Source organism: Bos javanicus, unplaced genomic scaffold (genome assembly GCF_032452875.1).
Source record: "Bos javanicus breed banteng unplaced genomic scaffold, ARS-OSU_banteng_1.0 tig00002907_1, whole genome shotgun sequence".
Lineage (NCBI taxonomy): Eukaryota > Metazoa > Chordata > Mammalia > Artiodactyla > Bovidae > Bos > Bos javanicus.
Genome location: NW_026893882.1, coordinates 243,944 through 259,043, shown reverse-complemented (window position 1 = coordinate 259,043; position 15,100 = coordinate 243,944). Strand labels below are relative to the sequence as shown.

The 15,100-nt window shown below is 55.9% G+C and overlaps 1 protein-coding gene across 1 annotated transcript; it reads right to left on the bottom strand.

Annotated features, from left to right (window-relative positions):
• Nucleotides 1-10,748: 10,748 nt before the first annotated feature.
• On the bottom strand, nucleotides 10,749-12,379 carry LOC133244027 (heat shock transcription factor, X-linked member 3-like). The gene is made up of 2 exons (XM_061410697.1): nucleotides 11,791-12,379; nucleotides 10,749-11,397 (listed from the first exon to the last, which is right to left on the bottom strand). The coding sequence occupies exons 1-2, from the start codon at nucleotides 12,271-12,273 to the stop codon at nucleotides 10,861-10,863; spliced, it is 1,020 nt and encodes a 339-aa protein (XP_061266681.1). The 5' UTR covers nucleotides 12,274-12,379; the 3' UTR covers nucleotides 10,749-10,860.
• Between the last annotated feature and the right edge of the window lie 2,721 nt (nucleotides 12,380-15,100).

Below are 15,100 nucleotides of genomic sequence, written 5' to 3'. Positions count from 1 at the left end.
TGGGCACCAAATCCTGGTTTCTGTTTTCCTGCTCGGTCAATAGCAATCACGAGGCCTCAGGCACTGTGAGGTCCTGAACACCAGGGCCCACTGTGGACACCTCCAATGCCTGTCTGTGCTATGCACCTCCCGATGGGCTGGCAGGAACTGTCAGGTCAACATCACAGGTGAAGGGATGCCCTGTTCAACCATGCCTGCTCCCTGTCCCCTTGGTGGTGAGTCCCCAGCCAGCCTCCAGCACCAACTCCCCACCCTCCCCACCCGTGTGAACAGCCTCACAAAGGACCCATACCAAGAAGGCTGGCCCTGGAGTGGTCCAAGTAGAAGTGGCAAGATGGGCCCGGTACTTGGTTGACATCCCTGTCCCACTGGTTATGAGGACCCATCCTGGGGGTAGTCTATGTGCACTCAGACCTGGGCTCAAGACCACAGTCCAGCTGCTAGAACTTTTCTGGGCTGGCAAGGGGAGAGGAATTCCCCAGCAAGTAAGATCCAGGCATGTGGAATGTGGGGTGAATAGAGGGTAGTGACTTCTTATCTTTGCTGTCTTCAGGCGGATGACCAGCCCAGGATGAAGAACAGTGAGAACCAAGGTGGGATGGTGGCCAGGGTCTCCCTGGAAGCTGACAAAGCTTCAGGCAGTGGACAAACATCAGCCCAAGATTCAATAGGAGTGGCTGAATCTCAAAGACACTGAATGTTCCACCAAGGCAGGCCTGACCCACTGGCATTGGATGTCCTCTTGGGAAAACATGCATCCCTGACATGAAGGCCAGGGAGACTGGGAGGCAGGCCCTAGAAGACCGGGACATCCCAGACATCTCTGAACTTCTGAGCCTGCAGGAGCAGTCCACCTCCCCACCCCATAAAGAGCTGGTTCCCCCACCAGGGAGCAAACTGGACCAGAGTCCTCCACCATAGGTGCCCCTCTGTCCCAGAAATCAGGGGAGCTGGCTGCCCTGATCTGCAGCAGGACCCACGGCACTACCAGCACAAAAACCAAGGAAGCACGGGAAGAGCTGATCATCTACTGCCCAGCCACCAAGCAGAGCAAAATCACTGTGCAACACAGGCTGGGCATTCCGGGCTGGGTGATGGAGGAGATGGACAACACCCCCTTCCCCCATACCTGCTGCCCAGGGGCTGCAGCAGAGGTCATGGGGTTGCACTGAGCTGCCAGGAGCCAGGGACCATGACGAAGGCTGCCGCCTCCCAGGAGGCCGGACCCACAGAGCAGGGCAAGTAGTCAACACAACACGGCCTCCTGGAAGCTAGATAGGTGGGTAACCAACCAAGGTATAGTCTAAATGACACTGAGGCCTAGGGCAGCCATCCCAGTAAACAGGTCAAGATCCCTCGCCCAGGTTCAGCCACTGAGCTAGTTCTCAGGTCTGGAACTGAGGAACAGGAATGGGGCAGGACCCCGGGAGAAGGATGCTGCCATACCACAGCAAACAGACACGGGAATGACCCCATCCCCTCCCAAAGGGACCTCAGGCTCTGAGATGGTGAACCCACACAGTGAGGTGGGACCACCAGATGGGTGGAGGTTGCCAGACACACAGTCAATGTGACACAACATGAGAGACATTGTTAACTCTGACTCTGCGACCCCTTCTGGACCACCCCTTGGGCTGGGGTTTCTGGGCACAAGGGGGTCAAGGGGCAAGGGACATGGGCCCAGTCCTGAGGATTTGTCAGTTGGTCTTGAGCTGGGGGACCTGGAATGCAGTATCCCCCACAGCCAGGTGCAGGGCTTAGTGAGACATCTGTCGAGGAGTCCTTCAGAACCTGGGGGAACATGTGATGTGAGGAAAAGATGGTAAGGCCGAATGGAAACCCTGTGTGAACTCCATCGATTAAAAGAGAAACGCATAGAAAAAGAGGGGGATACACGCCCCACTCACGAACTGGATAACCTTCTCACTTATGGTGACACTTTATGGGCATCCTCTGCTATTGACTCCTCACACCCTCTCTGTGCTTGGCCAAGTCGCCATGGTGGGCACACAGCATTCAAAAGGTAGCTGGATGGGGCTCCCACCCAGAGCAGGAGAGTCTACTCACTGAAGTCCTCTCACCATGAGTATGGGATGGCAACGCACACTTCAGTCCACCCTCCCTGCTTCTCGTTCTCACAAACTAAACAGCTGGATCCATTCTGTGGGCCGCAGCCTGGTGTCCAGAAGCCCCCTCCAGTGCTGAGGGTTGTGGCACCCAGGTCATGGCCAACCTGCCCAGATGGAGGACAGTGAAGCCCCCATAGACCCCAGAGCTTGGGAGTGATGGACATGTGGAAACCAGCATCTCCCATCCCCTGGTCAGACGTGATATAAAAGCCTGTGATGTGAATGCAAGCAGGGCAGCGTCAGAGGGTCACAGAAGATCCCCCAGCCCCCCTGGGTGGTGCCCCATCCCCTGGGCAGTCAGCACCCTGAGGAGCAGCAGCAGAGTGGCCATCCATGTCCACAGGTCCCATGTGTGCCACATCTTCTCAAATAACTGCATCAGAACTGAGATTAAATCAGAAATGCATCCAGTTCTCAGGCTGGCCCCTCCATCTGGGCCATATGGAGAGAGGTGCAGTCAACAGGAGCTGCCCTGGGGACAGAGGGGAAGTAGGTCTGGCTGACCTCCTGAAGCTACATGGCTGCCCCTGGGCTTGTCCTGCATGTGGGAGTCTAAGGCCCAGAACCAAAGCTAGGCAGGTACCAAGGGACTGAAACAGATGTGAAGGAGCCCTCTCTCACGGGCAGAGTGCTGGATGCCAAGGCAGCGTCTCCTCAGGGACTGCTCACTCCAGGTGCCAAGCCTGGGGGTGGATGGTGGCCCCCGGTGGGAGGACCTGACAGACACAGGCTGACCTGTGGGGCACCTATGGCTCCGAGACACTAGGTAAATACTGAGTCCATTGCTAGCCTGCAAACAGAAGAGGACGAATCTGCAATACAAACACCAGGGCGGGATGAGCACCCACACCCTGAAAGAAGTGCCCACAACTCAGTACAGATAGGACACAGAGCTCAGCGGAGAGATGGGTAACAGGCATTTCAGAGAGGAAAACACATCGGCCAAGGAGGACACAAGGGAAACCGAGAATCTGGGTTGAGCCTGTCCCAGGTCAGTGCTGCCCACAAACATACAGCAGGGACAAAATGGAACCCTCATCAAGCCTCAGAGATCCAGGTGGGGTTCGGAGGCAGCAATCCACATGGCTCAGTCCTCACATCTGGGCACGTGAGGAGAGCTGGGGCCAGCAGCAGGGAAGGGACAGGTGCAGAGCAATGCCATGGAGCAGGGCCTCACAGCTGCCCCCATCAGCAGCCACACTTCATAGGTGTCCAGTTCGCTGGGCGAGGTATAGTTCAAAACCAGGATGTGGGAAGAACAGCAGCAGCCCATCCACTATTCACAGGACCCTCCCTCATGATCTGAAACCACTACTGGTTTCATATGTGTCTGGGGTGTCTGGAGGCAGCTGGTAACCAGTCTTGGGGCGAGGAGTGGGGCGCCAGCATGAGGGAGTTTGTGTTGATTGCTTGGGTCCCCACAGTGCTGAGGCCTCAAATTCAGGAGGCAGCCCCTGCCCTTCAACTTGTGGTCAGGAGGCTTCTGCAAGGAGAGAGCAGGCTGCCTGCTGACTCAACATTCCCACAGCAGCAGTTGTGTGGGTACCCAGCTAACAGGAACCAAGGAGATCCTGGCCTTGCCTTCCTGGGTCTCAGCGACCCTGTGGGGGTCCAGACTCGTGCACAACTGCCACAGTCTGGGAGAAAGTAGGGGACAAAGGCGGGCTGCAGGAAGATGCAAGATGCCCCAGAACTCCCAGATGAGAGTGCCTGATACTTGGGCAAATGTAGAAAGGGGTGTTACAGTCGTGCCTGGAGGGAAGACAGTAGGTGGTCAGGACAAGAGGAGCCAGAGGTCCAGGGGCAGGACAAGATTGGCCAATGGTCCAGGGGCAGAACTGCATGAGAAAGTGTGGGGGCCCAGATGAGCTCTGCACAGAGCCCAGGGCCAGCACAGCTAACAGAGTGCTGGGTGACAAGGAAGGAGACCTGGGACTACTGGAAGCCCCCCAAGGTACCACAGATGGGTTGGGGCTTAAATAGGAGAGGGCTCCACTGTGCTTTCCTTCCAGGGTTGAGGACAGATGTGCTTGTGGTGTTACACAGAATCAGTGGTGTGTGCAATGCTGTCTGGAGGAGGAGAGACAAGAGGGGTCCAGACTGATAGGGGGCTGTAGGCTGACAGCACCAGCCCCAGGCCATGAGGCCTGAGCTCAGCTAGTAGCAGTGGGGACAGGAAAAAGAGTATTTACTGTGATCAGTCACTTGGGAGGCAGGGACACAGCAGGGAGGGTGGCGGTCAGGAGCAGAGTCAGGTGGCTGCCCTGGGTGGGCTGAGCACCCAGACGAGAGGAAGAGGACAGGAAACAGTTTTGAAGGTGAAGCTGCCTTTCTCTGAGACATCTCAGGTCCCAGGGGCAGCAGGAAACACAGTGAGGATTTTATTCTGCCTTTTCCAAAAAAATAGACTGTTGCTCAGCATTGGCCACCAGTCCCAGGTTGGCTTGGAGGGGAGCCAGCCTGGGCTTTCAGCCCAGAGATGGGAAACTCTGCCCAGAGGCTGCCCCTCTACCTGCTTCCCTGGCCCTTGGGGTCCACTCTGAAGCTCAGATGCAGTTGCTGAAGACCCTGGGTCGCAGTCACTTTGACTCTGGCTGAGTCTCACGGACTGGACGCCTATGGCAAGGACTCAAAAGGGCACAGTCTGGCCTCCGCCATGAAGCTGGACAGACCCACTCTCCATGGGTTCCCTGGACTTCAATCCTGTCAGCCTCACCCCGCCTGTGATGGCTCCACCCAGGCCCAGCCTCACCCCACCCTGCCTCCTTCTCCAGAAGCTCCTTCTCACCCAGGTCTTTCCCACACTTCAGCCTCTGACTCCTTGCCCTGTTCCTCCTGCCTCCACCCCTCTCTTCTTCCCAGCCGCTCACTTCCTGGTCCTCCTCTGGGTCCTTCTCCAGGCCGCTGATCTGCAGGTTCCTCCCGGCCTGACCTTCCAGGTGCCTCAGAGTGTGGTGGATTCTGTTTCATCTCCTAGCAGACAGGGCCAGTGAAGGAATGCACCTTTGTTCATATGTGCGTGTCTGCGTATGGGCGTGTCTATGTAAATGTGTGCCTGCATGTGTACAGGCAGCCGTACACACCAGAAATGACAGGTGTCAGTGTTTGTGGGTGCCATGCAACTGAGGCCAGCCAGCACTCTCAGCAGTCTCGGTCCTGGTGGTGCACCACTGTCCTGCCTGGCGGCCACAGTCCAGCCATCCCAAAGTGCCCGTGACTCACTCTGTTTGTAGAAAGGGGGGACCTGCTTCATGCATGGAGGTTACCTCCAGACAGGGCTTTCCAGGCTCTGGGACCAGGAGCACCTGCCATGCGGCCGAGCAGCACATTCAGGTCCCCTCCATGGCCACAGTCCCCACCTGCTTTCTTTCCATGTGTGTGTCCTGGTGATGCCCTGGGACACGTGTGAAGGCATCCTTGACCTCCTTCCAGCCTCGTACTCCACCCCCAGACTGTGACCCCAAGCGAGCCCCACCTTCCCCTATGAGCAGCCCCCACCCAGGCCTGACCCTGCAGGGCTCAGCTGCTTGTTCATGGTTCCCCTCCTGGTGGGACCCAACCACAAGTCCATGGAGGGCGGCCGACTGAATATGGTGACCCCAGGATCCTTCCAGAGTGGCAGTGTGAGGAGAGGAGTCATTTTCTCTGGTTCCTTGCGGGGGTCTCCTGGACTATAAATCACCATCACTCCTGCGGGATGGGTTTCTGTGCTGCTGACTAAGGCATTGTGGGGTCCCTACCCAGCCACGTAAGGACAGGCCAGCTGCTGTGATGAGCAGAACCAACCCTAAGGGAACATGCACATGTGTTTCTCATCAGTTGGGCCCTACTGTGTCCTTGTGGTCTGAGGCCTCTGCTGAGGAGAAGACCGTGGTGGCTTGTCCAAGACTGGTGTATTGTCACTGATAATTTTCTTCCTGTTCCTCTGGTCCTCGTGCAAGTGAAGATGCCCAGTCAAGCAGGCAGAAGTGTGTTTTCTCCTCTGGCCAACAAGCAGGCACCCTCTGCTTCAAGTGGTAGAAGTACTTGAGCCCGTTTTTGCTCAGGGATTCCACCCACACTGATGAGATTTGGAGGCACCCAGGAGGGGATGAGTTGGCTAAAAAACTGAATGGTGGAAACTGGCAAGCCTGGGATCCAGTCACATACCCTAGTAGAAGACATAGCAATGACCAAGCCCCAGGGGCCAGCCAGGCTACCTGGGAACCAAGCCAGACCCAGTGAAAAATGTGACCCTTTGTCACTCAGCAGGTGGGCAAAGTTTCAACCAAATGATGATGCTCAGGGCCAGCCAGGGTGTGAGGACATAACACCCTTGCCTGTTGTTGCTGGAGTGGAAACGGGGGATGCCTTTGCAGAAGGCCATTTGCTGGTGTGTGTCAGTACCTCAGGTGTGTGTTCTTTGCCCCAGGCCTCCTCCTGCATGGTTTCTTCAGTGAGTGTGTGGTCATCTTGAGTGGCTGTATTGGCAGAATGAGTTTTCCCTTCCCTTCCATCAGGGGGAAGCATCAGTAACTTGTTGGATCCCTGAAACTGGGAGATGTAAACAGACACCGTGTGAGGTGAAAACATGCACATGAAGTTGTGCAGAAGAGGAGGAGTGTACCTAAGGTCCTGGGACTAGAGAAGACATCCCCCCATGCCCCAATTTCCCTGGCAGAGAGATGTCAGGGCAAGGCTGATCGTCTGGCTTCATTTGCCGGCAGTCGCATCAGGATGGCACCTGGTGGCTCAAAGTATGAACCTTGTTGGTTCAGGAGGCCAGCAGCCGAGGTTGAGGTGTTGGCTGACGTTGGCTCTCATGAGGGCTGTGGAGAGAGTCTGTCACATCTCTTCCCCCTCACTTCCGGGCATTGCTGGCCATGGTGGTCATGTCTGGGCTTGAAGATCTCCACCTTCCTCTTCACCCCGGTTCTCCTGTGTGCCAGTCTGTCTCTAAATATGTCCTTTGTATGGGGACAGCCATCCTGTTAGAGGAGGATCCATCCTATTGAGCTCACTTGACCCCCATCAGCTCTGTGAAGACTTTTTCTTTGTATGTAACATCACACCGAGGTACTTGGGATTGAGACTCCAGCACCTGACTCTGAGGGGACACAATGTGATTCCTCACACCCTACAAAGGCTCTCAGGAAGGAACACAATGGAATGTTCCAAGGATGGACGGCCTTCATGGCAACCAGGGGTAAATCCAGGGTCGAGGAGAGCAGGCCACCAGGGTGGGAGCCAGATCATGTGGGGCCTTGTGGGCCTGTGAGAACTGCATCTCTGCTGTGCTCGGGGAAGGAAATGCCCCGGAGGCTCTGGGCTGGGTGCTTCCGGGACCGTGTCCCTGTCCTCACAGCCACATGGAAACAGAGGCTTCCAGCCAGGTGCTGAGACCCTGCTCAGGTTCAGGCCAGCGCCTCTGCTCCTCTGCCTCCAACCCCCTCCAGTGAGCAGGGACCCCCTTCCAGGTATAAGGAAAGAAGTGAGGACAGAGGTGCATGTGGTCAGGTCCCTTGCAGTTATGGGGTATCTCTCTATCCTTCAGTGCCTCCTCAGGTGTCAAACGAGGTGACAGTAACCTAGCGGGTTATTTGAATTCTGTATTTCCCTGCATGGTGCTGTCCCAGACTTTGGCAAGTACAGGGAGCACACCCATCCCAGAGGTTCCTTCTCTTTGTTCTTTCTCTAGGCTCTGGGCAGGGGCCAGGGCATCTGATAACAGTGGAGGCCGTGGTGTGGGAAGGGCTGCAAGGAAGGTGGCTCCCAAAGGCATGGGGAAGATACCTGGCAAGGCTGTCTGAGGTCCAGGGCAGCCCCAGGACAGAAGCCAGGTTGGTTAGCACAGATCTGCCCTCATCAACCCTGGTCTAAGATGGTAGATCTGCAGAGCATGGGCAGGGATGGGCCCAGGAGCTGAAGGGTGGGGTAGGGGCTGGGGGTGGTGTAAGCTAAGCCCAGGACAGTGCCCATCTATGCTGGAGAGGACCAAAACCTGCCCACTGCACTGTGAAGCCAGTGAAGCCTCCCTCCTCAGTGCTCCTAGGGTTTTGGTGCCCTCTGTCTTGGAACTCACCATGTGCCTCTCTCTTGCTGTCCTGCCCTCCTTGCTGACTTCCCCACAGACTGCATGTGAAGGACGGGTATTCTGGGGCACAACCCTCCCATCAGTGGACCCCATGGAGACAGATGGAAAAAGCCAGACCTCTCTGACCACCCCCCACACACACACACATTCTGTGTCAGCAGGCTTGGAGGATGCTCGGGCATGTAGAGCGGAGGTCCGGCCCAGGCCTGTGAGTTTGGAGGCTGCTGGGTCAGGCTCCTGACCTTTGTGGTTCTGTGTATCCACAGCCACGTGAAGCCCTTGGAACCCTGGGAGGTGAAGTTCAGCTGTCTGTCCTGACAGCCTTAAGTGGGTTTCATCTTAAATGGTGTCAAGCCCCTGGAGAGGCAATGGCGGCCCGTGTTACATGACCACTGGCACTGTACCCTGGCCATCCACATAGCACACTGGGACTGGGTGGATGTGGCCTGGAGGGAGCTGCTGGGGCAGAGGCTGAGGATGAGCCTCGCCCAGATCCAGGCCTTGCTGCGGGATGGGGACAAGTTCAGCCTCAGTGATCATGGGCAAGTGAGGCCCTGCCCCATGCTGCCTGCATGGCCCCTGGTGCTGCCCTGGATCTCAGCCGGGTTGTGTCCATTTGTTTTCTGTTGAACCAGTTTGTGGGGGGTGGGGAGGCTAAGATTTCTTCAGAGGGACAGCGAGGGTAACTTGGCTGGGAGACAATGGCACGAGGTGCCTGACCACCTCCCTGGCCTCAGTCTCCATTTGTGCTCTGAGCAGAGGTGGGTCTAGGTCTGCACATGCACTTTGTGTGTGTGTGTGTGTGTGTGTGTGTGTGTGTCCTCACGTATGTCTGTGTGCCTGGCAGAGACCGTGAGAGGCAGTAAAGCACCCAGCCTGGGTTCAATACCCACACTGCCAGCAGCCAGGCGTGAGCAAGTACCCTGATTCCCCAGGGGTGAGGCCCCACAGCAACACCTCTCTGCTGGTAAATCCCTTGGGGACCTGATGCCTGCTGGCTCCTGCCAGAGCCCTCTTGCTCTGTCCCTACAGCCTGCAGTGGTCAGACTGAGAACTGGCCATGGCCAGGTGGGTTCATGGAGCACCAGGCCTCTGCCTTTCATTTCACTCCCTCCCTGGCTTGGCCTTGCACCGAATTCCCTTCGCCAAGGTGAGCCCATCTGAAAATGCTCATCCAGGGGACCCGCTTCACCTTGGGTTTCCTCTTAGTCTCTAGCAGGCATGACTTTAAATCACCTTGTTCTCCTTCTGTGTCCTGTCTTTGCACACAGGTCTCCTGGAAACTGGGGACGCTTTGCTGTGCCCAGAAAACCTAGATGCCGATGAGGTAGAGGAGCTAGAGAATCAAGCCCTGCTACCCGACCTTCGACAGAAGTACCTGACTGTGCTCGCCAAGCCCCACTGGCTGCTGCAGCCCGTCCCTGGGAGGGGCGGGAAGGACATCTTCCAGGTGGACATCCCCGAGCACCTGATCCCCTTTGGGCAGGAGGCCTGTCCAGGATGGGCTCTCGAGAGGAAGGTGGCCAAGACACCTGTACATGGTGACACTGTCCAGTCACCACTGCTTCCTGGACGTGCCCATCTGGTTCTGTCTCAATCAGCCCCACCCTGGGGTGTGATGCCAACTTGGTGCGGGTTGGGGGTCTGGGATACCCCTCATGTGGTGCAGCTCAGGACTCAGCATGAGTCTCCAGGACTTTGACCTTTATGATAAGATGGCATCGCCACTCGTTTTGGCCCTGCTGGGTCTGGGTGGTTGAGAGAAATGTGTTGTTATGAAACTGGTTAGTGTTTTTCCCTCTCTGTTCTGGTTCAAACTCCCTGATGTCGAAACAGTGTCCGGGGGTGATGGGGGAAGGCTAGGGGCGGGGCTGAGCGTGAGCAGCCAGTGAGGCCTCTGGCAGGCAGAGAGGCCCACAGGCCCAGAAACAGGCCGTGGTTTGTCCTTGCAGGTGACCCTTGCCCTGCTCTAATGTGTCCCTTGGCTCATAAAGCATGTGTGTTGGATGCGGTGCCTGGCTGCCTCACATCCAAAGACAGGCTCCTAAATACACCTGTGAGGGCAGAGTGACAAGGGCTGGTGTTCACTTTGTGGAAACCTTGTACTTGTCTTTGGGTTTGATGTCATGTGTTTGCAAGGCCCTTGGCCGGTGGGGTGACCCTGCTTTCTGGTCAGCCTCTTGAGGGGTGGCCCCTGGATCAACAGCTGGAGATGCTCAGCTGCTGAGCAGAAACTTGTGGCATTGTTGGGGGACCAAGGAGAAGTCCCTTCTGCTTCAGGGTGCATGACTCAGGGAAGGTGACAACCCCAAGGTCAGGAGCCCGGCTGGGCCATCTGCTGAGCAGTGACCAGCCTGTCCTGGCTGGCCTCAGCACTCGGCTAGTGAGCCAGACCCTTGGCCAAGCATGTGAAATGCTGCTGCTTCCAATGAAAAAGGGACCACGGGGACCAGACAGAAGCCTGCATGAGGCATGGCTTCCAGCCTCATCTGGCTCACCTGGCGCCGTGTGAATAGCATGGACAGACAAAGAACACAGACTCGCAGTTTTCATTCAATTCTTTATTTACTCCTGTGTAGTTTTGCTCCACTTTATTAGAGCCAAAAATCAATTTTTTATGACAAGAGTACTTTTGAGTGTCCCTAATAACCTGAGAGGTCAGGGATTGGGTTTGTCCTTGACCTGCTCACAGAGTACACATGTGTGATCTGAGGACTCTCCCTGCTCCTCCTCTGCCTCAGGGGCCTCGTTTGGGGCCGTGAAGGAAAGGGCTGCCGTCAGGAGGGAGTAACAGGTGTTGTACAAAGCCATCACTGAATCATAATCTGGGTACTCTGGGAGGCTCTTGGGCATTTGCCCTGTACTCCCCCTTCCAGAAGTAGCTGGGGGTGCAGACGTGGTATTGCTGGATGTGCCCTTTCCACTGGGGCCACCCTGCTCCCTGGGGAGATGGTTTGCCCCAGCCCGCCTGGCTACACTGCCCATAGACCAAAGGTGAGAGAGCACAAATGATCGCCGGCTGGGGGTTCTGCGAGCAGGTGGGGTTCCCTTGTGGACTTTCTTGCCCACCTCTTGGGTGCACTGGTTGTGGTGGAGTCGAGGAGAGTGTCTGGTCGCCACCGCTCGCTTCTTTCTCTTTGGGATGTTCCGCAGGAGGAGAGGCTTGTCTCTCTGAAAGTTGGAGTTGCGATAGATCTGAAAGAAAACGAATCACTTTAGACAGCAAGGGGGAGAAGAGGCCTTCCTAGCCACCCTCCTCCCCACCACCGTCCCAGCCATGCCTATGTATAGAGACAAGATCTCTTCATTGTGGAAGGTTATGAGGCCCTAGCATGTTGCTCCCTAGAGTGCCCCTGGGGCCATCCTCACTTGAGGTGTTACTGGCGGTCCCTGACATTCAGTGGCCGCTCAGGGTCTGGAGTCACCCCTGTGGATCCTGTCTAAGGTGGGTGGTGAAACAAGACAGACCTTGTGTTCTCCTCTTTCCTTAACCACCCTCTCATGAGAACAACGTTCCCCTGGGAAATGAAACCCGTCCAGCACTCAGCTTATCTAGTCTAGCCTCCCCAAAAGGACTTTCTACATTACCATCATCTTCTTCCCTGCAGAGTGATCCGAAGGGGAGATTTTACTGAAACCATACAGGTTCAGTTCACGGATGAAGCTCTTGATGCTGTCTGTCTCAAAGATCTGGTCTGCACCTCTGCGCTGGAGGACCTCTGTCTGGAAGAGATCTGCCTCAATGACCACCATGTCTCCCTCATCGTTCCAGCGCACAGAGGTGAAGGCCTCATCCTCCACGATTCTCCAGAGCTTCCTGGGGAAGGACAGCCCAAGGAAGGTGTTGTTCTCTTCCTTGCTGGCAATTTCTGGCTTCGGGCCCTGTGGGGGCAGATTGTCATGGAGACCTGGATCTGGGCTCTTGGGTTGGTCACCCTGCTTCTCCAAAGTCTCCCCTGAATCAACATTTAGATCTGGGGAGGAATCATGGGGGTCCCCTGCTGCAGGCTCCCCACAAGTTAGTGGGGCCAGCGGGACTGTGTGTGCCTTGTGGGAGCTCTGACTAGCCATAGAGCCAGTCTAGCTCAGGAGCATTCTCTACCCCAGCAGTGAATGCTCAGGGCAGAAGGGCCTCAGGCCAGGGTCGGGGTGCCCCATAAATACTCTCTGGAGATTCTAGAATCTGGGTCATGGGCCAGGCAGCCAATTAAGTAGTCAGCTTCCTTAACTGTTTCATGATGTCACAGAGGTGATGTGGAGAGGCAGCCCTGGCTCAGTGTGGGGGAGGGGTCTGGGGACAGAGATGGATCCCCAGCTGGTCTCTTTTCTGAAAGTACAGAAAAGTATGTTTCAGGTTGCCTGCAAAGGCTCCCGTCTGCTGCCAGGTGCCTTGTTTCAGGGGACTAGGCCCTGTATGGGTTGACAAATGTGCCCCTGGCCTCACCCCCTCCCTACCAACGGGCAGGCCTGTGGTTGGCTTTTGCTTAAGGGCCAGGCCCTGGCGAGTCCTGGCTTAGTTACCACTGTGAGAGATCCCAGGGGTCAGATGGGCCCCTGGCAACTGTCCCTCCCAGAAGATGGGATCCTTAGTGGGCTGGTTAGCCTAGCCTGTGTTGGTGGTCCCACCTCCCCACCCTCTGGCCTTGGCCTTGCTCCTCTTCTGGCTTTGTTGTCTTCTGGCTGGTGCTGCTGGTGGGTCTGTCCTACTCAGATGGCCCCAAAGTCAGAGTCCTGTTGTCCTGCCCCCTCCACTCCCTAGGTCGGGCTCTCCCCAGAGTAGGGCTGTGCTTGAGCACAGTGTGAGCAGCCTCAAGTTCCACTTGACTGTTCCCCAAATACCTGAGACAAAGACTCTCCAGGATGCCACATGGGAGGGCACAGCCATGTGCTTTGCTGATTTTGCAGCCTCCCGAGCTCTGCCCGCCCCCAGACAACATCCCACTGCAGATCATAGGCTGCTGTCTTCAGTTTCCATTTCTTCCCATAAAGACTGCTCTCCTGGCCCTAGAGTGCTCACTTTTGGAACACCTGTGTGTGTGCTTTTCTTGTCCCCTGCCCAGAGCCTCGAATTCAGCCTCCCCGGAGGCTGCCTCAAAATTACTGTTTCCTTCATAAATGGGTTGATTGGGCTTCTGCTACCCCTGATCCTGGCCTCCCATGTCCAACTTGGGTGTCTGTGGGTACCTGCCCTTTGAAGGACTTGACTGGGGGCTCAAGGTACAGCCTGTTCTATTGAAAACAAACATTTCACTGGTCCTCTCTGAGGCCAGCTCTGATCTTCTCCGCCCCTGCCCCTGTCCCCGCCACCACTGTGGACTTGTTCTCCCTTACCTAGATGGCAGATACATCAAATGATTTTGTTGGCTCACTGGTTAGGCACCTTTCAAGGGGCTTCCTTTACAGACACTCACTCCCAGAGACATGTCAGACTTGTTGAGCTAGATGTCACCAGAGGAAGCCCCCGTCTACCTGTATTTGAAAATGGATGAGTGTCCATGTGTGGGAGTGGACAAAACTCCATTGAAAGTCACCTGTCTTCAGTGCACATGGGTGTTGAGCAGTGGGTTTAGAGATGTTTCTTCTCTGACCTTTGTGGCCACTGTTCTTCAAAATCACCATGTAGGGAACAGACTGGCACCTTGGAGAGGCCAGTGTGTGAGGACCCTAGGGCACTGTCCCCCTAGAGAAAGTGGAGTTCTGCCACTCAGTGGAGTCATTTGCCCTGTGTGAGGGCCACTGCCTGGTGTCTGAAAGGGGAGAGCTAAGAGGGTGTGGAAGAGGCTTGCCCAGGGGCCTTTCAGCCTGAGGACTGGAGGCTAGAATGGAGCTTGCAGGCCACGACCTGAGTTTGCTCCCTTGCCTTTGCACTGTTAAACAGGTTGACAAAACATTCCTTTAGGTAGGTTCATCTGACTGGGACACGACCCTGAAGGCTGTGATCATCAGTGGGGGACCCTGTTGGCTCCTCTGAAGGGGACCAAAGACCGTGGTATTTGTGGCAGCCTGGCTAGGTGGCCATTCTTGCCTGCCCCCTCTCTGGTCCCCTCCTCACCCCCTGTGTTCTGAGGGAGCTGCCTTTTCTGGTCCCCCTCCTTCAGGCACCATGTGGGCCCTGGCAGTGTGTTTGTGTGGCACCAAGTTTTTTAAGCTGTGGCTCAGGATACTTGCGTTGTGTACACACAAGCACTCATGATGTCCAAGGCCTGCCTTTCTCAGCCTCACTCTCCTGCCTCTGCCCTTGGCATTCCCACATTGGAGTCCCCAGCCCAGAGGCCCTCTAGCTACTCCCCACCCTCACTGCGGCTAGTGTGAGGAGCCCCATGTGTTGGGCTGCAGGATGCACCTGAGGGATGCGATGCATCTGGAAGGGCCTGGCCTCTGTTGGCACTGTGATGGTGGGGCAAGAATCTCTCACACTGTTGCCTTCAGACACTCCTCCACTCTCCACTGTGGGAAGGGGTTGGTTGGTCTGTGGTCCAGGCCATGTCCGAGAATATGCACTTCAATAGGATGTGGAACAGCTAATCAGCCAAACATGATGATTCATATATAAAACTAGTTAACTTTTCCAGTTAGACCATAGTGGACCATAGTGTTATTAGCTCAGTTGTGTTCAATTCTTTGAGATTCCATGGACTGTAAACCACCAGTGTCCTCTGTCCTTGCGATTCTCCAGGCAGGAATACTGGAGTGGGTTGCCATGCCCTTCTCCAGGCGATCTTCCTGACCCAGGGCTAAAACCCAGGTCTCCCACAATGCAAGCAGGTTTTTAACCTTTGAGGTACCCCAGAAGCCCCATTTCCAGTTAGAGCGCCTGTTAAATTTGGTTGTTGAGGAGTGTTCCAGCAGGAAAAAGCTGCTCCAGGAAAAGCAAGAACCACTCTTTGTCTCTGTCCCA

Bases quoted from the DNA above. Each gene is read 5' to 3' on its own strand.
- LOC133244027 (XM_061410697.1), bottom strand. From the start codon at position 12,273: ATGGCTAGTCAGAGCTCCCACAAGGCACACACAGTCCCGCTGGCCCCA. The intron at 11,398-11,790 runs GTAATGTAGAAA...GTTTTCTTTCAG, and splicing joins CTGCAGGGAAGAAGATGATG to ATCTATCGCAACTCCAACTT.